The 27,075-nt window shown below is 40.4% G+C and overlaps 2 protein-coding genes across 3 annotated transcripts; one reads left to right on the forward strand and one right to left on the reverse strand.

The window, feature by feature from the left end:
- The first annotated feature begins 2,047 nt into the window (after nt 1–2,047).
- Nucleotides 2,048–22,008, forward strand: LOC144527641 (voltage-gated potassium channel subunit beta-3). Of its 2 annotated transcripts, none has more exons than XM_078265838.1 (14): nt 2,048–2,832; nt 14,447–14,490; nt 14,577–14,614; nt 14,905–14,984; nt 15,215–15,259; nt 15,782–15,826; nt 15,921–15,964; nt 17,817–17,903; nt 18,012–18,097; nt 18,209–18,329; nt 18,430–18,524; nt 18,666–18,786; nt 19,339–19,427; nt 19,590–22,008. In XM_078265838.1, the coding sequence occupies exons 1-14, from the start codon at nt 2,546–2,548 to the stop codon at nt 19,677–19,679; spliced, it is 1,272 nt and encodes a 423-aa protein (XP_078121964.1). In that variant the 5' UTR covers nt 2,048–2,545; the 3' UTR covers nt 19,680–22,008. The 2 variants fall into 2 exon arrangements, with proteins under 2 accessions (XP_078121964.1, XP_078121965.1); XM_078265839.1 differs by lacking the exon at nt 2,048–2,832 and adding an exon at nt 13,397–13,466.
- A 2,235-nt stretch (nt 22,009–24,243) lies between these two features.
- On the reverse strand, nt 24,244–26,991 carry LOC144527642 (sialidase-3-like). The gene is made up of 3 exons (XM_078265840.1): nt 26,901–26,991; nt 26,485–26,724; nt 24,244–26,375 (listed from the first exon to the last, which is right to left on the reverse strand). The coding sequence occupies exons 2-3, from the start codon at nt 26,707–26,709 to the stop codon at nt 25,368–25,370; spliced, it is 1,233 nt and encodes a 410-aa protein (XP_078121966.1). The 5' UTR covers nt 26,710–26,724; nt 26,901–26,991; the 3' UTR covers nt 24,244–25,367.
- Nucleotides 26,992–27,075: the final 84 nt, after the last annotated feature.

Consider the following 27,075-nt stretch of genomic DNA (forward strand, 5'->3'; position numbering starts at 1 on the left):
CAAGGCCACACCCCCACTGTCCACCTTGCCCCCCCCCCCCCTTGACCTGTTAAGTTTCACCTTGTGTAAAAACTTAGACGGTTTAGGGCAACGGGTTTCCGCGCAAATTTCTAGTAAAATCAACTAATTGGTGATAACAGTGTGGTGGAGTGAAGCTCCCAAGCGTTGGTGAGCCATCATCATTTCTAAACTGTGGAGCAGGATGTGTCCTTGCATTAAAGGGATGATGATGATGATGATGATGATGATGATGATGATGATGATGATGATGGACATTGTTTGGAGTAAAGGTGAAGGTTAAGCCCATGGGTAGATGAAGATTTAGTCAAAGTCATTATGTTAATGTCCATTCATTTAATGTGATTTTGTTAGTGGTCTGGAACTCAGAATAAAGTGATTCTTGGAAAGTGTGTGGCTGCAACATCCACGTACCTGTGTAGGCGTTCTACTGTGCTTTAACAGTACAGGACATCATTAAACTATCTTTTCTTCTAAAATGTCACAGTGGGTGGCATTGACATTCTCTTTCTGCCTATACAGCTGGAAACTTCCCCGTCCCAACATGTAGGCTACTGAATAGCGCTTTAAAAAGAGCTGATTGCCAGCTTCAAGTTACAGTCTGCTGGCAGCTGCTGCTCTGTGATCATTCTGGGACTGAAGATTGCTCTAAAGCAAGATTTCATTAGACATGACTCCTGAGAACAAATTAACAGAAATGATGAATGTTTGTATGAGTGCGTGTCGGCATTTTTATTTGCACTATTTTGCAGCTTGTCCCGCTGTGTGAGGTAGAGAGAGCAAACACTGATCACTGACTGCAACTTCCTGGGTTGGCAGTCTTCTCTAAGGATATGGCAGCATAGTTTAGATTTTAAACACAGCCTTCAAGGAACTATTATCATTGTCTGGCCACCAAATGACACATCAGTTTTATTGTAAGATGATGTGATGTGATGCAATACGATATGATAGGCCTATGCTACGCTATGCCATGTTATGATGTGATGTGAGGTGACTTCGAAGACATGTATCAGCTCTTTGTTGTGAGATGGTGATGATGATGGTGGTACAGTGTTGCAGTATGATTTTGGGTGATGTGCCATATAGAAACACAGCAGATGAAGTGGAAACATGGGTGTGGTAGAAAGAGAGATCCTGCATATGGAAAAGAGGCATGTGTGGAAAATGATACTCTAGAGATATATTCAAAACATGAGTAGGGTACATGAGGATGATGATTGTTTTTGCTTATTTCAAAACACTATAGCCGTGTATAAGCGCCACTAACATATTGTGATGAAATGTGTGTACACCCGTGTGATGAAAAATGTAGAGATCACACCCGAGAGAGACAGACAGAGAGAGAGAGAGAGAGAGAGAGAGAGAGAGAGAGAGAGAGAGAGAGAGCATCTTTAAAAACCCCACATTGCTTGTGAGTCGTGAACATTTCGGAACCTCTGGAAAAAGGAAAGAAAAGAAAAAAGTCTGAATTCAGAAAACAAAATAATGCTAAACGAGGCGGCACCGACCGTTTGAAATTTCTAATTTTTGGGCCAGTATACCGGCGTTTTTTTCAAATCCGTATACCGTGAGATTTTGTCGAATAACAGGAGACCTGCACAGCTGCTGCCGGTATGTGAGCGACTTCACACACAAGGTAATAAAAAAAAAAAACCGGCTCGGTTTTTGTTCTTGAATTTGCTTCTGTTTCCCATCTCTCTCTCTTTCTCTTGCATCAATCTGATGCTGCGTGAGGCTGCTGGGCGATGATGCATCGGTGGGGTTTGACTGGGTGAATTCGCATCATATCAAGTTTATATGATATCGGACTGTTCGCCACGGCAATGTAAATTCGAGCAGTTGAGACAATTTTTTTTTTTTTTTTGCTGACCCACCTTGCGACAAAAAAAATATAGCAATGCCTTATTTCGACGCGAGGTGCGAGGATGCCTGTAGCTGTGGTTGTGTCATTGCTGCGGCACACTCCGGAGCTCCTTTGCCCAAGACAGACACAACCAACCTCAGCTGAAGAGAAGACAGCGAGCTATCAAGTGCTTTACCACCCAACATAAGCCATACGAACCCGTGCATGTAGCCTATGTGGGAGAAGGCCGAGCTGCTGACACACTCGAGGGCTCCTATTGCACTGAGGTTCCCAAGAACTGCCACATCCCCAAATCCGTTTGAGGACTACTGTGAGCTTACACGCTTCCTGATGATTTTTGGAGGGCAGCCCTGATGCATCTTGTGAGTGTGAAAACTCAAAAAGCCCTTTTGCCAGGTTTGCATCACCAGACAGGAGACAGAGCAGACGGTAACTCTGTGTGTGTCATGTTAGAGGCTGGATTCTTGCCTGCTCCCTCCAACTGTCAGCCAAAAGCTCTGACCTGCCCTGTCTGAGCCCTTTTTGTATATGAGCATCACTGCTTCGGCACAACAGCACAACGGGATAACAGTGTCCAGCAGCACCAATAGTTTGCAGACATTACTGTTTGTGTATCCCACCCCCCCATCAAAATAAAAGGCCCCAGAAACCAGGGTCAGGATGCAGGTGTCTTTCGCCTGCACTGAGCACAACCTCAAGAGTCGCAGTGAGGACCGTCTCTGTGGCCTTCGCACCGCTCCACCTCCTGGAGGAAGCAGTGGAGGAGGAGGGGGCGGTGATCGAGGAGGAGGTGGTGGTAGTGGAGGAGGAGGTGGTAGTGGACAAGGGAGCAATGGCAACTACATGTCTCAAGGAAAGACCAGGGAGGGGTCCGGGTCCCGTCCGACTCCACAGGGCCATGCCCACATGAAGGAGGCCATCGGGCGCCACAGCAGTATGAAGTACAGGTGAGTATGGAGATGAGGAGCTTCAGGGGTGGAGGGTTAATCCACATCAGAGGGATCTGACTGGTTTTCATTTCACTTTAATTATCACAGAGGTACTAGATTATCATAATGAGCATCAGTGGCAAATCCTCCGCCAGGTGACGAGGGGGGAAGCTGATCTGATCGGCCCTCCTCTCATCATGAAGCTCTGCCGGACGGGCTTTCTATTTCTGTCCATCTCTTTGTTGAGATGCGAGGTGAATTTAAGGTTAGCATGAATTGTCACCAACATGCATCCTGTAACATACTGTGCAGGCTGCCTACATATCCATCAGCGGGATAATGTACCTGAGTGAGTGCACCTACAGCAGAGATTTTACTGACATTGTAAAAAAAATGACATTAACGCTTAAACATGCTTGCACTGATGGATGTAAAAATGCTTACATAATCCATACCAAACAGCCATACTGTTATCACAGTATAACAGACAGTACGCATAGGAGCATCTGCTATAGACTTAGGTGTTTTATGCAGATTTCGCCCTGGTCTCTTCCTTCTCCACAGGTTAATAAAAAGCCTACCTCCCATTACAGCTTTCTAAAAGCACCCCAGGACCTCCAGCTTTTCTTGGAGGTTATAAAAGCATTTCAGTTTCATAAAAATAATGATGCAGCAGAGGATCTTATGCACACAAAACCATTGTTGCACACACCACTTAACGTTTTTATTTATTACTGTGGATATATTACTTTTGTTACTTTATACACTTATTGACTTTCCTTACTCTTATTTTACCTTGAATTTTACTGTGAGCAAATGCAACTAAATAATTTCCCTGAGGATTGATCAATAAAGTATTCTGATTCTGATTCAGGTCTGAGTCATAATGTAGGGGGGAACCAGACCAGATAAACAGCAGGAAAAGAATGTCATTTGAGTTTTTTCTCTTATTCAGTTCAACTTGATGGATTATAGCTTTAGCTAGACAAGGGTAGCTGCTCAGTCAGCCTTCACTCACTCAGGGGTTCTCAGAGCAGTAGACAATAATGCACATCTGTATAAATATGCATATAAAACACACACAGCATGCACCAGAATCTATAAGACCATAAACTCATGTCGTATGCTTCCTTCATTTAGACTGTAAAATTCAATAACTAGGAGGATAGTTTTAATGACCTGTTTTCCTGGTAATCAGGTTGATTGAATTGCTGCCATTCTCTCCAGTCAATTTAGTTTTCATTTAATAGGATGTTTAAAAAGGGAATGAGTCACAAGATGAAACCTGGATATTCCCACTACTGTTTTATATTCCTTAAGAATTGCATACATTCTTCTGATTGGGTGGTAACTCTGCTGTCTCTGGAAAAGTGTCACTAATAGGGAGTGCAGCAGCACAATAAATCTATACAGCATATGGCCAGCTCCAGTTGCCAGTGGCAACACCCCAGGCATTGCCTTTAGTTTTTATCTGTCTTATTTCCTAATCAGTCAGCACTGCTGTTGCTTATCAGTCCCTTCTGCAACTGAGGCCTTTCAAAGACTCACCACCCGGCCACAGAGTGTTTGCAGCACAGTGGTCGCACATTCTCCATTTTATACTGCTGTCTCAACCCCACTGAGGTCAGGAAGGAACAGGAATCTACATAAAACATGCTGCAGGAATGGGTCTGTGTATCTGTGCAGAGAGTAAATGTTGGAGATTTCTTGACATGATGGGTATTGAGGCCATATCAATGCCACAATAGAGCAGAAAAGAAGAGTTCTGAGTAAATTTGATCTCCAGATGGCACCTATCGTTGCCACTAGTTGCCCTGTTTGACTGCATGTTTTCTAATCCCCCCTGCTGTCTCATTAACCTGAGTATTCATCACTTACTGGCAGGACGCAGACGATGGCACCTGCTGCCAGTTATCACTCCCATTCTTATTCTTTATTTTATAAAGGACAACACACATTAATTAACATTTCTGTAAATGTGCCAGTGTTAGCCTGCCAGCTAATTTTCAACTGTAGTCCTTTGGCCACATGAGCCCCTGCTGTCACCCCCTGCCCCAACTCTCTCTTTGCTTTTCTCTTTATCTCCTTTCTTTGATCCAAGTTTTTCAATTTCTGACTAATTTTCTTTGAAATACTACAGTGCAGTGCAGCTTTCTGTGTGTTAAGGTAAAAACGTGTGTGCACACACTTTATAAGATAAGGAAAAAGTTGATGACAATATTTAATGCAACTATATGTAACTTTTAAATGTTTCTGAAACAGTATAATTTTTTTATCTGATGATCATAAATGACCTGACGAACACTATTTTTATATAGTTTTTTTATTAATCCTTTGCCCGGGTCCGATTTTTCCCGCAAAGTCACAAAATGCTTCACGGCAGGCAGACCGGCTCTACAGTCACACATTCTGATGGGTCACAGATTTCGGCGTTACCATGGAAAAGCCTGTGTTTAAGTATCCAGAAGCTGATAGGCTTAATTAGCTTTGTATCAACTAATGTGGCAATGGCTTGACTGTAACGGACGTTCATTAATATAAAATAGTTGTGCACTATAGCTTTAAACATTATTTTTCAATCTTTACATACAGTAATATCTTTGAATAATTGTGTGATTACAGTAACTGTGAAACCTTTGCATCAACCAAGAAAAGCAGAAAGGTACATTTCTGTAATCAAAACGATCTGTTCATATCAGCTCATTTCAAATTCTTAAATTTTCCAAAAAAAATTTAAATTAATTCCTCAAACCTAGATAGTTATACCCAGCAGAACACAGCAGTCATGGAATCTTTTTTGCCAGGGGACCTGTGGGGGTTAGGTGAGTCTAGAAGTCTGTCACTTAGCAAATTGGCCGTTTCTATGGGAACCAGGCCTTCTCTTTTCACCAACAGCAACCTGGTATGCAGGTCAGGTACATTTCCAGGATAGCTATATCTGCCATTTTTGAACATTTATCATGGATTTTTGCAATGTAATGGCAGCCTGGCACATTGTGTCAGTTGCAGGCAGCTGGATACAGCTATCTTAATGCATGAGTGAGAAGAGGAACATGTAAGTAGGGAAGCCATACTTAAACCATTCAATACAAATGTTAAAAAGAGTCAAAAGAATTTAAAGATGTTGGTTGTAGGTTCTATAAAACAACTTTAGTGACAAAGCGAGAAAAGGAGACGTTCAGGGATGACGACACGTTAATGTGCTGTTCTTAAATCCATCATCCTGCTGTTCTCAGGGAGTCCAACTGAACGTTTGGAAAACATCAAAGGAATACTTCAATGTTTTGGGAAAGACATTTGGCTTTCTTGCAGTGAGTGAGTCATGTAACTCCGATGTTGAACTATTCCTTTAACAGTTCAATGGCTTTAGGTCGACCAGTAGGTCTCTTGTAGTCTGGCCATAGAAGTCCCTTTGGATTAAGAGCTAACAAAGCTAATAAACACAAGTAAAAATGGTAAATATCAGTTTCAGATAAGATGCACCGTTATTGATCCACAGCGGAGAAATTCTGTTGATGCAGCAGTATAATAGAATCAACAGAAATAAATACAGATAAGTATAGAAAGTAACAGAAATAAACAATATTATTTGGAGTATTTGGAGACAAATTACATGATAAAGTGACAATGGTGTAAATAATAGCAGTAGAGTCAACAGGTCTATTTAAACAGTGTACATAGACTGACATGGATGTAATGGAACTCAAGCGGTTGTTATAATAATACAGTACAAGAGTCAATGTAACAGTCACATAATATAGTATAATATGTATATTATGATATGGTGAGGGAATGAGACATTAAAAGGATCTTAACCCAAGGTCCATTGACCTTTGACCCTGATGGCCTGTAGTTAACAAGTAAAGTCACATTTTCACAGTAGAAATGTGTACACTAGACAGTTAAACCAAATAATGTAAATGTCCAGTGAAAGGTGCTATACCACAAAATAAAATACCAATGATAATTATATCTAACATTGAGTTGCATGTTTAGCTGCAGAACAAGGCTTACGTTTTTGAATTTGTATCAAGGTTTGAAGTGTCCTGACATTCAACCATGCAGAGAGGCGCTGTTCTCTAACAGAGTACACTTGAGCAGCGAGTTTTGAAAGCCTGAACTCTTAGCAGCTGATGAAGTAATGATTGAGTCGTACTGATGAACAACCCTGTCAAGTTGTACAGATAGATTGTGGTCATTTGGCGCTATGAGGCAGTGATCCAGCCCCAGTGTTACCCTTTTATAAACGCAGAGGGCATATTGACTTCACAGCTTCAGTTTGTGAATTTGATCCCAGACTATTTACTTAAATGTGGTTTTAGAGTTGCCTCATCCATACAACTCTGAAAAGCTGTTGAAAGATTAGCAAGCAGACTATTCACACTTTTAGAAAACCCTATGGATGTCATTATAAATACCAACCAGTGATAAAATATGGACTTCACAGAGTGGAGTCGTTATGAAAACTAATTAAGTGATAATTAAATGCTTTGGCCTCTTATTGTTATCATGATTAATAATCATTGGAAACAAATGGTTTGTGTAGCAGAACATGACTGTGTGCTGCAACAACCTTGTCCTTCAACTCTCACTGGGCTTTTGAGTTTCCTGTTGACTGAACAGATTAGTGACATCACTTCGAGGTCCAGCAAAAGTTTTAGGCAAAGTCACATCAAGTCTTCACTTGCTTGATTTCAGCCTGGCTCGTAACCAAAATATATCCAAACTATGATCTGTTTTTTTGCTGCTAAACTGCAAAAATCTGGCTTCTTATTTCATCTGCCACATATGTATTAACAGGTTGCTGAATTTTATAATAAATCACTAGTGCAGTGCCTGTTCAAGTTGGCTGTTAGAAATGGGCCAATTGCTTGGCCTCCGGTGTTGCTGCTTGCAGTTTTCTCGAGAAACTGCTCATCCAAACACTTCACACTCAATGCTGGGATTTCTTTGGGTCCTGAGCAATACATGTCATGACATAGTTGCGTTCCCCTAGCAATGCTAAAGTATATGCGTCATTTGTTAACAGCTAATTATTTGGGACCAGGCTATTTCCGAAAAAAAAAAAAAAAAAGTTCATTCCGAAAGTTTCCCGGTCTTTCTTCATCGGTTATTTGAATGTACTGTAGCGAGCGACGAAGAGCAAGCTGTACCTAGCACGCCTTTCGGCAGCGTAACAGTCAATAGGGGTCCCCTTTCAATACACGCACTACTAATAGATATGTCGGTCTAGTTCTCAAGAGATCGCACTCAACACACTGCACTTCCTTAGGGCTGCAGCAACACACCAAGTGTGAAGTCGATCAGATGAACAGTTGTCGAGAAAAGTACAGACAAAAAAAAAAAGGACAGACAGAAGCTAAGTTTCCATCCAATAATCAAATTATCTAAAGTACGGTAAAAAAAACAAAACTCATGCGAATAAAGCTGGTGAAAGTGCGTTTCCATCCAACGGCTTTAAAGTGAATAAAAACCTGTGCGTAATGATGTCACATGCCGTTTTTGCGATCAAATTGGTATATCGAATTGATTTTAGACATCTTAAGGTGTTTCCATTTATTTTCGCACTGAATCGCATAACATTCAAGCAAACATTTGCGAACAAAGTTTTGCTAGACAAAATGGATCGTGCCATCTACCAACAAATGATCAATATTGCACAAGTTGTAATAGTGCTTATGTGCCAGCTGATAGCGACATATCGAGCTATAATAACATTGCTATGATGATGCAGATGCACGTAAATGGCCCGTCCCTTTCCCCAGATGTCGCAAGCTATCGCCCTCCGGTTCCAACCGAGAAGCGTATCGCCATTGTGCTCTACAAACTGGCTACATGCGCAGAGTGGTAGGCGAAACGTTTGGAGTCAGCAAAACCACCGTGCACCGGTGTGTTTACGCCGTGTGCAATGCCATACGAACGAGGATTGATTATCTCTATCTAATCTATACACACCCCTACACACACACACACACCCCCCTACCTGGAGTGGATGAGGCGCATGATATCTCGTTGCGTAACTCCAGAGCGCACCTTGTGCCAGAGGTGTATGGCGCAATAGACGGGACTCACGTCCCGATTAGACCCCCTGCTGAAGGCTACAGGGATTTTGTCAATAGAAAGGGCTGGCCATCAATCGTACTACAGGCTGTGGTAGATGATCGTTGCATCATAAGGGACATTTGAGTCGGCACTCCCGGTAGTGCGTCTCCTTGTTCGTCCACTTACATCGGTCTTTGTTGACACCCGCCATGTGTGCAAACAGAGCGGAAATCCTGGGCGGAAATTAACTAAAACTTCTTGTTCTTCGTTTTGTGGCGGGTTGCAACCACAAAATGACCTAAAACTGTCACAGCGTAGAGATGAGGCTTGGACCCAAATGCAGTTCCACAAGATTTATTCCAACCAGGAAAACCACTTACAATGAATCACCCACAGGGCAGACCACACCACAAACCACACCAACAGAAGGTAATGCTCCCACAAGACACAAAGGAAAACACAGAGACTAAATACACAAAGTAAATGAGGAAACAAGCAACAGGTGACACTAGGCTGGGGAACAGGTGAAACACATTAGGGCTGGGAGAACAATCAAAAAAGGTGGGAAACACAAGACAGGAAGTAAATTAGACAAGACAAGGGAGACAAGACAGACTACAAAATAAAACAGGAAACAGAACATAACAGAAAAACAAGACTACCACAATAAGACAGAACAAAATACCAAAACCCTGACAAAAACTTAATCGCAATTCATTATTTATTCGGCAAATAACGTTTCCATCAGGGTTTATCACATAAGCCGTATATCACTCAAGATAAAATCTGATGAGACTGAACGTATTTCCTTTGAGTTGATATTCATGAAATTCAATCGAATTTTACTGTTTCCATAAGGCATTTTTCATTCGATATCACTTAATTTGGATAAAAACGTGTGGATGGAAACATAGTTAGAGACTCCCTCCATTTTAGTTAGGTGGAATTGTGCAATACTTTAGACCGTTATTTTTACAGTTTCAGGTTGGAGACCTTAGGGAGGGATTTAACAACTTACATAAAGCAGATAAGTTAGTATTTTCAAAATGTGAAGCAACTGCTGGGTCAGTGTTGTTTGATGAGGCTTACATTTGTCAATATTTGCCTGTGGATGGAAGCGGAAATCAGCAGGCTTGTTCTAAACAGCGAGTGACGTAATCAGTGCTGGAATATCCACGTCCTCTGAAAAGGTTGCTTAGTCAAAGTCAAAGTCTGATATTGTCTTACGGCACAGACAACGTCATCATTGCATGTCATTACGTAAGAGCAGGAACACAGCCTAATGAAAAAGAGTCTCCAAAGGTCATGGAGAAGTCCAAAAGTATTAATTTCATTAATTTAAAATCTTTACATTTTTATTTATCTTAAAGTTATAAAAGCTCTTTGGACTCTTAGTTGCTTTCATACTTATGTTTGCTGAGGGACACCATGATATTTAAAAACATATATGTGACTGCATTTAATCATTTTAAATTCATCGAGCTGTCGTGTCTATATATATGAGGCAGCAGACTTGAAACTGACACATCATCGTCACTCTCGCAACAGACATAAAGAAGGTCGGCAGGCAACCAGGTGCAGTGACCTTTTCAAACACTGGATGTAATTACTAATAAACTCCCTTTAAATACGTTTTGACAACTTACTGTAAGTTCAAACTATCTAGAAATGTTGTATTGTTTCACCTTAATGTCTCTTATACACCCAGTTGCCCTTCAAAACAATGGAAGTAGTGCTACATACATCCTTATGTGCAGCAGCCCCAAAAAGAAAAACACAATTCACACAAATATAAAATGGTTCACAATTGTAATATCAGCTGGTGTAATCTCTCAGCTGTGCCACTTCATTACGTGCAATTTCAGTTAATAGGAGAGTCACGACCACAAATAGTGTTAGCAGTTTATGTGCAACATTAGTGGAGAGCAGCAGTTGCAGCTGTGTGTGTGTGTGTGTGTGTGTGTGTGTGTGTGTGTGTGTGTGTGTGTGTGTGTGTGTGTGTGTGTGTGTGTGTGTGTGTGAGTGTCTTTGTGCTTCTTTTTTTACATTTCCTCTGCTCACAGCATGTGTATTATATAATTAGGACAGACCTACTTTCCTAACTGTTTTAATATAACTCAATTAAAACATTACATTACATGAAAAGTCAGTTGTTTAGTCATTAATAATAGCTGAAGCAAGAATAAGAGCACTGTCGGTTCTAGTTAAAGAGTTGGTTCACACAATATAAATTGTCTCACTTATATCTAAAGTAAAAAGAACACTGATCATAGAAAAAGTATGTTGAAATGATTTAGCCTTCATTGTATCGAGGCAGAAGAAGAAATATCTGCATGGGTGAGAAAATATGTTCTTTGTAATTTGAGTGAACTGACCCTTGACCCTGAAACGGTTTATAAAGCATTATTAAAAGAGAACAGACAGTCCACAATCTTCCCAAAGTTTGTTCTCAGAAAATGCACATATAAGCACACACACACATGCACGCATGCACACACACACACACACACACACACACACACACACACACACACACACACACACACACACACACACACACACACCAACACACACACGCACTGACGTAAGTGTTATTAATATCTAAGTGTGCTTCCCTCTTGAGAAGAGCCTGCTCAGCATATGTGTGGCATTTTATGACAACTGCAGGAAAAAAAAACTCCATCATTTGCACCTAAACCATCTGTATAGTGTCTTCCTCCTGTCTCGGCTGAAAACTAACTGTAAATGTCAGCACAGGTTAAAATGCTGACTATACCATGAGGGAGCACCTGTGTGGCTGCTTTCTTTCATTAATAATGTATGGAACAACCAAGTCCTTATAATCGCCTTGCTTGGACTTGGATGATTTATTTCAAGGAAAAATTAAACAAGTAAGCACAGGAAGCCTATAAAGGCTACAGAGAAGCATCTGTGTTTTTCTTTGCTCCGCTCGAGTGCATTCATGCATGAGTGATCGTACGTAGATCTGTGCTTGTGTTGAAGTGTAATTGCCATCAAGCGTGAACATTTACGTAAAAGCATCGACTGGCCACACTGACGGCGGCACAGTATAGATTTTGTCATGCCAAATACATTTCAAATAAAAAATAAGCTGAGTGACTGTGTACGTGCATTTGTGTGTGCATGCGTGCGTGTGTGTGTGTGTGTGTGTGTGTGTGTGTGTGTGTGTGTGTGTGTGTGTGTGTGTGAAAGAGAAAGAGAAAGTGGGAGATATTGTCATGAGGGAGATAGTGAAAGGAAAGAGAGAGCATGTGTCTCTCCAGACTCACTGATAGTAATTTAGCAGACTGCAGCACTGCAGAGAGTGGTGGAGTTGAGAGCAGGGAGGAGGCAGCCAGTTGTCACACAGAAAGAGAAACAATGACATCCTCCATTGCCCAGAAACAAGAAAAATAGTGTTTTGTGTGGCACGGCAATCATGAAATTCACCCACTAATGCAAACTGGTTTCACTTTTGCTCATACAAACCCGTTAGTCTGTCAGCTTTGTGTACTTATTTCTTGTAAAATAAGCAGTTTGAATATAAAATTATTTAAAGCATTTATTTGTGTAATAGCTGTGGATGCTACCGGATGCTTGACAGTCTCACAATGCTGACTCATGTTTAGTTGCAGTTCGAGTTGTCACACATTAAATGTGAAATTTAACACATAGCATTCTGTTTTTCATTATGGTACTAAGCTTGTGTGACTAAGGTGGTAAGCAGATGGATCCAGGCTTTATTAATGTAATGAATTCTGCTGAAACGTCTTTCTACACAACATGGGCTTAAATCGGACCAATAAGAAGAATTTATAATGGCATTGGTATCAAAAAAATCGTAATAATTCCCATCTCTAAATGCTGCAATGTTTTGATAAATTCCAAGCCTTTCTTTTTGTTTTGAAGCTGAGGGAAGCTGTTTTAAGAGCAGGGAATTTTTTTGGGTTGCTGTTATTGGTCCAACCTTGTCAAATGTTAGACAACATTTTTCCTTGAACTTCCCATGACTGAAGTTGAGGCAAAAAGGCACAACTTGATGGATGTCACAAACAAATACCAGTAAAGAACTACAAAACAAATGAAAAAAAAAAAATTCAATATTTGATTTGGGAAAGTCTCTGAAGTGTGTTTCTCCCATGTGACTCATTTATATTTACTCCCAGTGTTCAAAGTGTGACTGTCAGTGTGTGAGAACAGGCAGAGCTGTCGTTGGTTGAGAGCCAGATTACCATACAAGGAATCATCAACATCAAACCCCCCTAACAGCTTTTGCCTGTATATATAATTCCCGATCTTCCACCTGTGTGCTATTTTGACAGAGTTTAAAGTAATGACACACACAATATGCGTTTCACACCCACACGCAGCGCACACATGAACACAGGTGCCCGCAACACGCACACAGTGGGACACAAATGCTTACATACGCAAGAATCTAAAAATAGCTTAAGGTCAGGCATTAAAAATAGACCACAGAAAGTAAAAGCAGGACTCGTTTGACTGAGTCTAAATGCTCTGACAGTCTGTCTTTCTGCATTTGGCTATTTGTGGCGGATGCAGGCAGGCAGATAAGGGAGGAGGCGCTGGAGATGAAAAGACGGCGAGCAGTGAGTTTCACTGCAGTTCTGCTGCCTCTCGAGCTGGCTCCACGGCTAATTAGAATGGGGGAGAGCGCGCATGGAGGAGGAGAGCAAGCATGAAGCCCACATAATTTTTAGCTGTACATGCGGCTGTGGTCAGAAATGCAGCTCTTTGCTTCGTCTTGCTCGCCCTTCAAAATTCAGCTGTCTAGATAATCAGAGGTGGCATGTTGGGTAATGGACTCCTCTTCCAGCTTATGGAACATTTTGGGCCATTATTGTAGACGAGAGAAGCTTTACCCTATCTGAGCTGAACTCTGTTCCCTCCAGCTGTTTCACTAACCTAGTGTAATACACTGTAACTGTTAACTGTTTAAAAATTGGCCTTTTAGCCTTCGTATGTTAACAGTTAGCATACGAAGGCTAAAAGGCCAATTTTTCAGAAATAATTAGACACAGGCAGTAATTTAACCACAGGCAAGAAAGACTTTCACTCAGCGGCAGTGGTGAAGGAAGTATTCACATCCAGGAACACAGAGGAAATAAGTACTGCATGTTAACATGTAGTGGTTTTATCTGTGTTATACTTGCATGTGCAAAACATCCCATTCGGTTTATTTTAATTAATTTATTTATGTATTTGTCTTTGTTTGTTGTATGTTAATGGTCCATATAAGATTGTTTTTAGTATTTTTTGTTTTATGTGTACTTGTACAAGTATCATATTTTAAAAGGTGATCATATGTTTTGTCCATAAAATCTTAATTTGCATAGTAACTAGTAACCACAGGTGTCGTGTAAATGTAGTGGAGTAGAAGTATGTGGAGTAAGTCCCTCAGAACTACACTTGGGTTCAGCACTTGTCACTCACAAACATCAATGTACTGTAAGATGGGGTCTCACCTGTGATTGTTTGTGTCCTAAATACCCACACAGCATACCATCTTTTTCCACATTTTATCTATGAGCTTCACGGACTGTTCTTTTCTTTCTTTCTTTCTTCACAGGAACCTGGGGAAGTCAGGCCTACGTGTTTCCTGCCTCGGATTAGGTGAGTTGGTTTGAAGACAGGGAAATATATTCATCTGTTTTAACTTCTGAAACAAAACAAATGTCTCTGTCTCTCCTCTCGTTCAGGCACCTGGGTAACATTTGGATCACAGATCTCTGATGAGGTGAGAGCTCTGTTGTCTCTCTGTTTGTATGAAAAGTTGATTCCCGAGCACCTTCACTCATAGTGCTTTAGTGGAAAACACTGCAATCGCAAATCTCTATGTTTTCAGTTATAAGAATGTTTCAAAATCCCCCAACCTGATACCTAGAAACTAAAGTAGCTTTGTGAGATATTAGATATTAACTCTACTGTATTGTTCTCCCTGCATCGTGCCCTTCATGGACAACCTCTGTGTAATTGGAATTTTTCCACGTCTCCCTCTCTGTTTTAATGTTTGTGTCCCCCCCCCAGATGGCTGAGAACCTGATGACCATAGCGTATGAGAGCGGAGTGAACCTGTTTGACACAGCAGAGGTGTACGCCTCTGGAAGGTCAGGCGCCACTTCTTCCTCTAAGCATCAGTTCAAACTTTTGCTTCTGTTTTTCTTCTTGTAGAATGGTTTTTCATCAGTAGGTGTTCTCTGATGCAACGTCTCTCATGATCGTTCAGGTTTCTTTAACGTATGACATGTCTGCAGATTCCCTGTATGATTCAACATTGTTGTGCAGTGATCTGAATTTAGCATCAACCTATCACAGTAATTTATGTGTTTCTTCACAGAGCGGAGATCACTTTAGGCAACATTGTCAAGAAGAAAGGATGGAGGTGATATTACTCATTTTTCCAAACTGACTCACATTTTTATTAGATTATGAAAAAAAGGTTATGAAACCCTAATAATTCCTCATAATCCCCTTGTTTTTCTTAAATTCAATGCTTGTCCACATGTTTTTGTTACTGTTGGAACAGGCACACCATTAAATTATCTCAAGGGAAATTCTTAATTTTTAGTCAGATGAGGAGCTTTAGCCTCAGAAAGACTATAAAAGGATTAAAATACCATGTGGAAATAAACACTGGTGGATGACTTGCCTGTCCTTGAGATAAACACCAAACTTTGAAATAATAATGTGTAATCTGACACTACCACTTTTTATATCGGATTTATTTATAGATATCTAAAGAAATACAATACTGGTCCACATGTTTTTGTAATGTGCCCATGATTGCAGGCATAGAAGAAGAAAACTATGGCTGTCATACTTAAAAACTGTACATAGTATCACAAAATAGATGATTTCCGAAAATGGGAAAATAATGCTCCTAACCCTCTTGTGTCCTTGCCAGGCGTTCAAGTTTTGTCATCACAACAAAGATCTATTGGGGAGGCCAGTAAGTATAACACTAAAAGACTATTTCCTTTAAAAGTTTTTTTATTAATCCTTTCAATAGCTCATCAATAATGTGTGTTTTCATCACTCCACAGAGCAGAGACAGAGCGAGGACTCTCCAGAAAGCACATTATTGAAGGTAGAGTAAAATACATATTTTTTACAGTGAAGTACCTGAACTTAATTTATAAAAAATCATTACATAATACAAGCAGGTTCAGGATTAGCTCTAGGTCCTTAAAGGTGCAGTAGGTAAGACTTATAAAACTAACTTTCTGTCATATTTGCTGAAACTGACCCTATGTTCCAGTAGAACTACATGAAGCAGGTAATTTAAAAAAGAAATTCAAAAATCAAAAATCCACAGCTCCCTGTTCAGATGCACCAATCAGGGCCAGGGGGGTGTCTAACTGCGTGTCAAAACCTGTTCATGCACACACATTCATTCTCCCTTGTGGGGGGAGGGGCTTAGGAGACCATTTTGGGCTTTAGCAGAAAGGGGGGAGGGACTGAGAAGTTGTCGATGTTCAAATTTTTTGGCTACGTCCTAGATCTTCACAATCCTACCTACAGCACCTTTAACCTTGGGTTTATCACAAAACAGAGTCAAAAGAAAGGGGTCAATAAAGAGCTGTGTATTGTTGCTAAATTTCTATGTTGAACATACGTTAAGAGGTTAATTAAAGTTCAAAACGGTTTAAATGGATTGTATGGTCATTTTATTGTATATAAAATATTTCCCAGAGTGCATTCTACCCAGACCCTGAGTTGTGATGAATCATTTAATGACCCTTTAATCTTTGAGTGTGCATTGTTTGTCTCACTCAGCTAAAGCCACTCTATGTCACGTGTCACAGTGAATACATCAAATCCTAACCCTTTGCAGCAGTTGATGGTTGCAAGGATGCTAGTGGACTGTTTGCTAGTGGGACATGATGTGTGATCGGTGGATTGTCATCAGGTGTACAGTAGCTAACTCAAGTCTGTCTTGTGTCTGGGACAAAGGAAGACAAAAGTACAGATGAGGGAATGTAAAAATGAAGTTTTAGTGCAAATAACATCTCAGGATCATTAGGATTGTCCAAATCAGTTTCCCCTACCACAAAATAAATATATATAAATAAAATAAAGAAAGCTAAGAGGCTATTGGACTTGTATAAGGACATCTTCTTTGTATGTTTTGTAAGTAGTGTGGCCTTGGGGTGACCATTTACCGAGGAGTTAAATGGGCTGTTTGACCGTCATTGTCATGAGGCTTTTGATTTGAGGCCATTGCGTAATGAGTGAATTGAGTGCGAGGACAGTGCTCATATTTGGACGTATATTTCACCTAATGTATGACTTCTACTTCGACATCAAAGTGCAAACACACCCGAGGTTGAAAGTTGGCACACAGGCGACATTGACGCAAAACTATTTAAGAAAAACAAAATCTAGTATAACATTTCTAAAACAATATCCCCCTGTAAAATGATTGCTTTTTACCCTCTGTTGAACAGTGTAGTTAATCAACTATTTCTTGGAAATCTGTGTGGTCAAATGTTGACCAGACTTAATTATCTCAGCAACAATCGAATGGATTGCCATGACATTTTGTACAGAGTCCTGATTCCTAGACGATGAATCCTAAAGTCTTTGTTGATCCCCCGACTTTTCCTCTAGTGTCACCATGAGGTTGACATCTGTTTACATTAGTTGACATGTTTAGTGAAATATTTCGACAATAATCAGATGGATTGGCATGGAATTTGGTGCACACATTCATGTTCCCGTCAGGATGAATTGTCTTTACTTTGGTGATCCCACGTTTCATCTAGTGTCATTATTAGACAACTACCATGGTTTATGACCAAATACCTGCAGAACTAATGACATTCCCATCAGCCTCAGCTAATGCCTAAATGCAGCCTCACAGAGTCACTAGCGTGGCTGTAGACTGTTAGTGTTTTCAATGATAATGACATCTAATCACTGACCATTGCTTATGACAGGTTTAAGAGGATCCTTATCAAGACTCCAGCTAGAATACGTGGACATCGTTTTTGCCAACAGAAACGATGTCAATAGTCCTATGGAAGGTCAGTCACAGATGTTTGAAAATGATTCTTGTTTGCTGCAATCAATTGCCTTTAAGTGATCAAAAGAGTAAGTTATGTAAATGCAATGCTGTATACTGTGATTTGCAGAGATTGTACGGGCCATGACGTTTGTAATAAACCAGGGTATGGCCATGTACTGGGGAACCTCACGCTGGAGTGCCATGGAAATCATGGTGAACGCTGATCTCACACTCAGAAAAGCTCACTCTTTACAAACCCAATGCTGTCAGGTTATGGCAAAAGTGCTGATCGATAACCATTTTGTTCTGTCTGTTTGGCACCAGGAGGCATACTCAGTGGCACGCCAGTTCAACCTGATACCACCGGTGTGTGAGCAGGCAGAGTATCACTATTTCCAGAGGGATAAAGTGGAGGTGCAGCTTCCTGAGCTCTACCACAAGATCGGTCAGACATCCACAGTCTCGCAGCTCTATTTATCTTAAATATTTTAGTTGAAGGTTAATTCTGTTTTATTCAAATGTATACCCTTATTCCCCTCTTTCAGGTGTTGGAGCAATGACCTGGTCTCCACTTGCTTGTGGATTAATCACAGGGAAGTACAGTGATGGTGTGCCAGAGTGCTCCAGAGCAGCAATGAAGGTCAGTGTGATTTGACTGGCCCTCCTCTGGGATTTCTCTCACTGTAAATTAGCCTGTGTTATTCTCTCCCTGATCAGTGGGGTATTGTAGTGTGAAATCAGTCCTGTATCAATGCGTTTCTCTATTTTGCCCCTGGTGAAGGGATACCAGTGGCTGAAGGAACGAGTGAACAGCGAGGAGGGCCGCAGGCAGCTCGCTAAAATCAAGGAGCTCCATCTACTGGCAGACAGACTGGGCTGCACTGCTGCACAGTTAGCCATAGGTACGACCCAGGCAGATAACATAATTGTACAGTGTAGGCATACAGAAACTTTGTTTATGTTACTGTTGTGTGACTGGAGGTTAACATTTTTTTTACATATGCATATTGTTGGGGCACAAAACTATTGATTCAAAATGTTTGTTCACTTATTTTACACATAAGGTGAAAGGCAACAGATGTATTGCTTCACACAAATGTTTCCTATGTGCCCGTCTGCCTGTGTGCAACCACTTTACTGCTGATCAATGACTTTATCAGTTAATAACATTACTTATCCCCATCTTTGTGTTTAATCAATAGTGTTTATTTGTTGTTTAGAAAGCCTAGTTTGTCCATCATGTGCCCTTGCCTATCTACTATAACATCTGGGTAGTAGACCAAAGCGTATTTGGTCATCTGATCTTAGGTCAGATTTCAGAATACTAAAACAAATGTTGGTAGATACATGTTTAATTTCATTTTCATTAAATTCAAATGTGTCTATTTTTCTTTGGTTAACACTGATATATATCACTGAGAATGATTTTCATTGGTTTTCTCTCTTTTTTGCAGCCTGGTGTCTGCGCAGTGAGGGAGTTAGCTCAGTTCTTCTGGGTGTTTCTAATACAGACCAGCTACTTGAGAACCTGGGTGCCCTACGGGTAGAATTTCTTTCCTTTTTTTCCTTCCACGTTAATAATTGTGCCTGACATACTGAGCCATGGTTTTTTTCAACCAATACATATGCTACTTTGTGTGCAATGCAAAGTGAGAAAGTGAGATAACATTTTAAACTGATTGCCGTCTTTTCTTCCTACTTGCAGATTTTATCCCAAATGAACCCTCAAACTATTGCTGAGATTGATGCCCTGCTGGGAAACAAGCCACACTCAAAGAAAGAGTTGCGTGCTTGAAGATACAAATCTGAGTGACAGATGATGTTTTCGAGAAGACGGAGACAATAACATTTAGGAAAAATCGCTTTTTGCTCTGCTGTATACTCAACAACTTGCATGTCCACAGCAACATTATGCTTCCAGTATGTGCGCATATTCATTTTGCGCAGTACATTGTATCATGTATGAAAAAAAGAAGATCTCTCAATAGTAAAAAACAAAACAGGTCATATATTGCTCTCTTCCAATTGTTCACAGACTAATTATTTCTACAGAGGGGGAGGATGGTTGGAGCGGCAGGTCTCTGCAATACACAGAGAGGTTGAAAGATATTCAACTGCTGTCAAAGCACATTTGACTCTTGGTAATCAAATGTTCTAAAGTTGGAAAAAAACACTGCTGTGCTAAAATGCAACTTTAAAGCGTGAATGGTGCTTTCATTCTTTCCCTCGCAGCCGCCTGTTATTCTGTATGATGTTTGTACCCAGCAGCCTGAGAGCCAAAGGTTAGTACTCATGTGTCTAGCCTAACATTTCCCATAGTGTGCATGTGACTGGTCTGCCACGCTCACTGCTTTACAGGGTTGGGAACAATGGAGTACTTGTAAAGTCATTACAGTGAAAAAAAAGAAAGAATCCAGTCTGGTGTAACTTTAAAAAAAAGAACGGATCATATGCTTTGAAAGTACACACATATTGTGACATTTTTTACACACTAGGAAACAATGATTGATTTTGGCACATATCCTTGATCGAAATGAAAATGAATCAATCATACTGCAACATTAACTGATAGACCGGCTTTTGAATTAGAGTGCATTACGTTAGTTATTACAATCTAAAATTGGCAATGAGGAATCAGTAGTGGGCAATATTTTGAAAGTAACTTTCTGAACCCTGCTGCTCTGTCAGCAGTCTTTTCGCCTCTTCTGTTTGTAAACTGTGCGCACGTCCCTTTAAGAGAGAAATGCCCTAACAGGGTGTAAATGTGGCATGGCTTTTATGGCTTATGTAGATTTGCAGTGACCTTGTAAGCCATTTTTGTACTCTAAATGGTCTAGCAGTTTGATCCAGGATCCGTGCTGGTAGGCACTCTTGCATTAAAAACTCTCTGCAGTCTACAGACACAGCTGTGTGTCCATCTGACGTATAATCTTTTTATTGTCCTAATCTGTATCAAAAGGTGTTGACAACACTTTCAACAATGCCATTCTTGTGAAGAGCATCATTGTTCCTAAATCAGAGGTTCAAGACATTTGGAAAGGTCACTGAAAATCTGACACAAAGATCGGGACACACTGTGGTGAATTAGTAGTTTTCAAATGAGAGGACATCAATGATAAGACTGAGTTTATCAAATGTGATATTACTCTTGCCACAGCTCACTTAGGATAAGTTTAGCAAATGTAACTTTTTTTTGTGGAAGCCTAAACATTTAGCTTCTCCGCTCATTTCTCTGGGAGTTCTCTCTCTGTATCGTTTGTTCATTTGATTCTTGCACACATGCACGACTGGTTTTATACTGTGCATTTCATGTCTTTTCCCATTAGTTTTGTGTTGATGTCAAAACTTTGTAATAAGAAGGGGGGATTTGTTCCTTTTGTGATTTCCCCATGAAAGCAGTACCAATCTCCAGAGCAGGGGTGTGTTTTGATACATAGTTTAGTTTAGTTTCTACAAGGTTATATTGTACTGTAAATATGCTTATCTGTTCGGCAGTGAGAGAAAGGTTGAATATATGAATCATGAAAGAATTCCTGAAGGAGCAGCTAAAACGTTGCTCCCCTCTGTGACTCTGTGATGATGTACAGTTTGACCAAGTGTAGCATCCAGCGTACATAGATAACGTCAATCAAACCTTGAAAATGTAACTTTGCCTGCATAACTTATATTTTACTGTCTTGCAACAAAGAGAAACCAAAAGAGAGAAGAGAGAACTCATACTGAATGTATCATGTCTGTTGCTCAAACCTATCCTAACCTAAAGGGACAAAGTACAAAACATGTTTTAAAGGTATAGTTTCTTTTTGTGTTTGAACGTGTTACATAGAAACCTGCAGAGCTGTCGTGCACACATTTACATTGGGATTCGGACAAAAAGGTTGTCCAAACAGGAGCTTTATGCACACACGCGCACACACACACACACACACACACACACACACACAGTCAAGATATTTAAAGATAGTCAGAAAAAATTATATAGGCTAATCATAGCTGTTTTGCTTAAATTAGCTAACCCATTAACATTTTGAATAAACTGTTTATTTGTGTATATGTGCAGGGATATTAACTTATGAGCTGCATATAACAACCTATCCCCAAAAAGAATAGTATATGGGTTATAACCCACAATGCTCTTCAGACAAAGAAAGATGCAGAGCTGCTTGTAAAAGCTCACACTCAATACTGTTTGTGCCCATGCAGAATTAGATTAAGCTCTTATTTTTATTCCTGAGTGTTTCTCATTCTGTTCTTCTGTTATTCATTCAGTTTTTCTCATTAGATGACATGAACACATTTTTTGCTTTTTTGTTTATTAATTTGTGTAATTTGTGAATGTTTTGCAGGCTCACACATTATATGTGTAACAACGGCCCACACCTACTAAATAGCTGTCATGGCATTAGGCAATTAAGGTTGGAAAATAGCCCTTTTGAATTATTACCATGTGTACACAGAGATATACAATTGCATATGAACATACTAAGCATACGAAGGTGCCACATTTGCACTTACACGTTATAGTAGAATGTATTTTGATGTTTGCTAAATAATGGCTCTCTTCTTGGTAAAAATGTATATGTAATGGAAAACAATAGCTGCTTTACAAGGCCGATGAAAAATACAACTTTAAAATGCAAATAACCCTTTGAAGTAAAAAAAGAAGAAAGTAAGAGCTACCAAGCCATGCAATATTTTCACCACAAACTAAATGGACTTCTGTCATCCTTCCTAATGTCCGACAGGGTCATTCAAATGGATGCTACAAGAACAATGTGACAGCTGTGTGTCCAGCACTGATCCGTGCTGCTGAAAGAGCAGAGCCTGCCGGGACACAACACATGCTTACCACAAACAGAAAACATCTGTGATGCCGACACTGCTAGCCTCTTCGTTGCTGGACTCCCAAAATGTCATTGAAGTGATATATGAAACATATGTGTGTATTACAGAAAGCCCCTATCTGATAAAGATTATCATACGTGCTGGAAAACGTTGGATGAGTCACAGCCAACACTGTCGGAGAAAAACCTGTTTCACCGCATGATTAATCCTTGTAAAGAAGCTGGTTGGACAAAGTGATGAAAAACAGAAAGCAAGAAAGTAGCTGGCAGAACACATTTGAGATTTACAAGCCCCCACATCTAATAAAATACACATCATACCTTTCCTAGTTGTTGCTTCTTTACCAGTTCAGTGATTATATAAATCACACACTACCAAAGTACCAAGTAACTGTAGCTGCTGCTGTGTACCAAAGGGAAGAGATGTCTACTGAAATTCCCTTACAAATATAAAAATGTAATAGAGCAAGGCAATCTATGTCAGTATGAGTTGAGTGCTTGCACCATATACTACAATTTGCAGCCATATTGTGGCATTTATAGTCAGTGAAGCTTTAATTGGACTTGAAGGGTATCTTATTCCTCTATGCTGTAGGCCATTGTTGTCCCAAAACTATTAAACACACAAATCAGTGAGCCACAATATCACACTGGGTGACCATCCTGCTACTGCTATTACTGTGTATTAATCTGGAGGTGAAAATAGACCCCAAGAAATGCACTATTTACTTCTGTTTGAGTAATGTTAGATAAAAATTAGAGCTCAGCCATTTTATTTTATTATGAAATGACTAAGCCGTTTTTAATGTTTGGTTACATCATAGGAACCACATGTAAATCAGAAAGAGGGAGACAGATTAACATATTTATTGGTCTTTTAATGGGATTTGTTGACATTAAGAAACATTTAAAATAACATAAGGTTTTGAACTTTTAATGAGGATGTAACATTATTGTAATGACCTTGCCAAGTGTAGTAACACTTAGTAACAGCCATTGACATGGATTAGTGAATTGTAGATTGTTATATTTTCATTTGTACAGACAGTCCATAAATCATGTCACGACACAGCTAGTTTTCATTTTTTAATTGCAGTTTATCAAAAACTGCCACTACCAACTTGAACTCAAAAAAACAAACAGAATATCGACATTCCATCCTCAACTAAAACGCTCCTTCCTGTCACTAATTTATCCCGGCTGTCTGCACATCTGCTGAATCACATTCAACTCCCCAAAGGTCGTTTTACAACAAAAGTCCTTCACATCATTTCAACATGCTCTAAGCCTCCTTTAGCTGCGCAGGGAATTAAATACTCCCTATAGCCGATAGTGTATATCACAGCTGCTTTTTAAAACCACACACATGCCCTATCTATTCTTTTATGCCCTATCCCTATTTGACCGATGATTATTGTTTAACTTGTCTTAAATGCATCCCAACTGTCAGTTGTTAAAAGCAATAATAACTGTAATTACACTGTAATCAGGATAAATGTGCACAAAATCGATGAGTCTCATGATCACAGGTTACTTTTATTTTCTACTAAAAGACGTGTTTCATGCAGGTTTTGTCACTTTCCACAACAGTCAACAAAAACACAATGGAATTAGTGTAGGACCACCTGGAGGCAAAGATGAATGTTAAAGTCGCTCAGTACAACGTTGCGTGTGTGTGCAAATTCCTAGAGGCTTTATAAATAGTGAGTCTTCTTCTTCTGTTACATGCCGTTACATGCTTTCACTTGATAACCAACAGCCAGCCAATCATACACTGCAATGAATTAATGATGGGGGGGGGCGCTGTTCAGACAATCATGCTAAATGCGCTAGAAAATAAATAACAAAATAATATAACCAAGTGAAATATTGTTGAAAATCTGTGTACAGCACAAAGTATCCCAAATGCTCTTGATAGAAGTGTTGCTCTCTATCAATCCATCAACTGCTCTCCTCAAACTTATAGATGTGGTACAGTTCTGTTGGTCTCTTCATTGATTAGCTGGATGTGGCAAGTAAAAAGTAAATGTTTATCTTTTGTCTAACTTTGCGCTCACTGTGACCTACAGAAAATGTGTGCACTGACAGGCTGTGGCACAGCTAAAGTTTAACCGTGGAATAGAAGGCATATGTGAAGCAGAGTATACTTAATGTAAAGGAGCGACTGCGCATGGAGGAAACTATACGCTCTACTTCACAAGGCCTGCAATGATCTTCATATGACAATAAAAAGAGGTAGGTAAATTCTCTCCCCTGCTCAGAATATACTGACTGAGTTTAATAAGATGCAGAAATGGGCATAAGTACTTGTCAAACATGCAACACACAAAGCCTGTTTTAAAGATGACAGCTCAGCACAGCATGCTTCAAATCAGCCACCCAACCTATTAAAAATAGTTTCCTTTCTTACACAGCTGCTTGCATATTAATACTATTAAGACTTAAATAACTTTTGCATGTAAACAAGGAGACAACAAAACACACGACTCATGCATGCATTATCATCTCCAGACTGTAGAACAACAGTAAACACAGACAGATGTTACTGCACAGCATATTTAGAGGCTTTTGCTTGGATTTTTAGGTTGCAGGAGAATGTTGGAGAGCATCGTTAATACAGAAATAAAGCAACCGCAAATTCAACGCAACTTCTTGTCTTTCTTACTGCCTGTCTGCATGACATCATTAAGGGTAAACGACATGAATGCAATCTGCTCAAGTTCACTGTCTTTCCCGCACTCCATCAGGCATGAAAACTGATCCTTGTCTCCGTTGTAAGCCAGGTCTGAGTAGCCGCTGGGCCCACGATGGATGATCCTGGGCCTGTCCCACCCGGATGAGTGCAGGGGGGATCGGTTCAAATACACCCCCATGTCCCTTCTACTCGACTTGTTAGTTGGGTGGATGAAGAGGAGCCAGGTTTGTGTGTCTGGAGACAAGAGCGATGTGCCGCAAGCTTTGCTTTCAGCGTCATCATTGGGGACAAATTCAGGAGCTGGAAAGCCAATGACGCTGCCTTGACAGCCTGAAGGTGGTTCGACGAGCTCTGGAGCAATGTGGGGTTTGTCAAAATACACACCGCTGTTTTCACTCAGGGCCTCACACCTGTGGCCTCCAGTGTTACGAGCATTGCAGTAAAGATGACTCCTGCCCTCGTGGTCTATGATCTCTGCCATCTCACATTCACATGACTTTTTTCGAAGCATCTTACCTATATGCCACGTCTGGCCAAAGTCCTCACTATATACTGACAGTGCACGTGGGTAGACTGTAAAAGGAATGGGAAAGGAACAGCATCGGTAGGGGACATAATAGGCGTACGCTGGGATGATCAATCTGCCGTTCTCCAGCTGAACACCGTGGCCCGGACCCACAGCGAATGTGGCCCACTTATGGATAGTTTCGCCAATCACACTTTCTGTTAAGTCTCTCGCTTGACTCCAGGTTTGCCCGTCATCGCTGCTGCTAACACAGCAAAGACGCGCCTTGTTCTTACCTGTGATGATCTGCCTGGGCTCTGTGGTTGTTCCCAAGATACAGATGAAAAATAAAAACAGGGTTTTGTTGTTTTTTTCATACACAGGGCAAGGATTCATAGTGCGGTGGTTTGGTAGACATGCTGTTGACAGCTCCTGACTGGACGACCACTGGAAAAACATGACAGACAACAGTTAAAAAGATGAGCACAGATATTGTTGACACATATGAGTGTTAAAGCAAAGGCGTATCTGCTGGTTACTGCATGTGAGTAATAACCTGAACAGATCCATCATCTTTAAACGTTCCTCTTCTCATAACAAGAATTTTGGCATCTTGGTCAACGGGTGAGGATCTTTTCTCTGCAAAGGCGAGGAAGGTGCGACTGTGCCTCAGATAAATTAGAGCAGGAATTCTGTATGTTACCCCACTTGGCTCCTTTTCAAACAAAGTTGTTTTGACCGGTTCCTCTCCACTGCCACTCTTTGATGATGTGTTTCCCATGGTGGATCAGAGTTCCTGTGAATTCGAAATGTTCCAAATATATGACAAGTTTTGGCTTGTTTTCTTTAGTCTTGTTCAACAATCTTTGCACAGAAAGAGTTCACACTCCAACAGCTCCTCATAGACACATATGATTGCATTGTTACAAATAGCATCTAATGTATATTGTGCATGCAAAACAAAACCCTTACCTTCACTTGTCACTCTTTACATCTGTCACCCTTGATCTTTTCGTGAACGGCATCATACCGTCTAATCTCAGGCCACAAAAGAGACCTCTGATGTTCACGATACTGATGCTATGGGCTCATCAGAAAACAAGACGACGCTGGAGCGACAGACACAGTCGCACTCACTTCCGTATTC

Source organism: Sander vitreus, chromosome 13, assembly GCF_031162955.1.
Source record: "Sander vitreus isolate 19-12246 chromosome 13, sanVit1, whole genome shotgun sequence".
NCBI classification, from domain to species: Eukaryota; Metazoa; Chordata; class Actinopteri; order Perciformes; family Percidae; genus Sander; species Sander vitreus.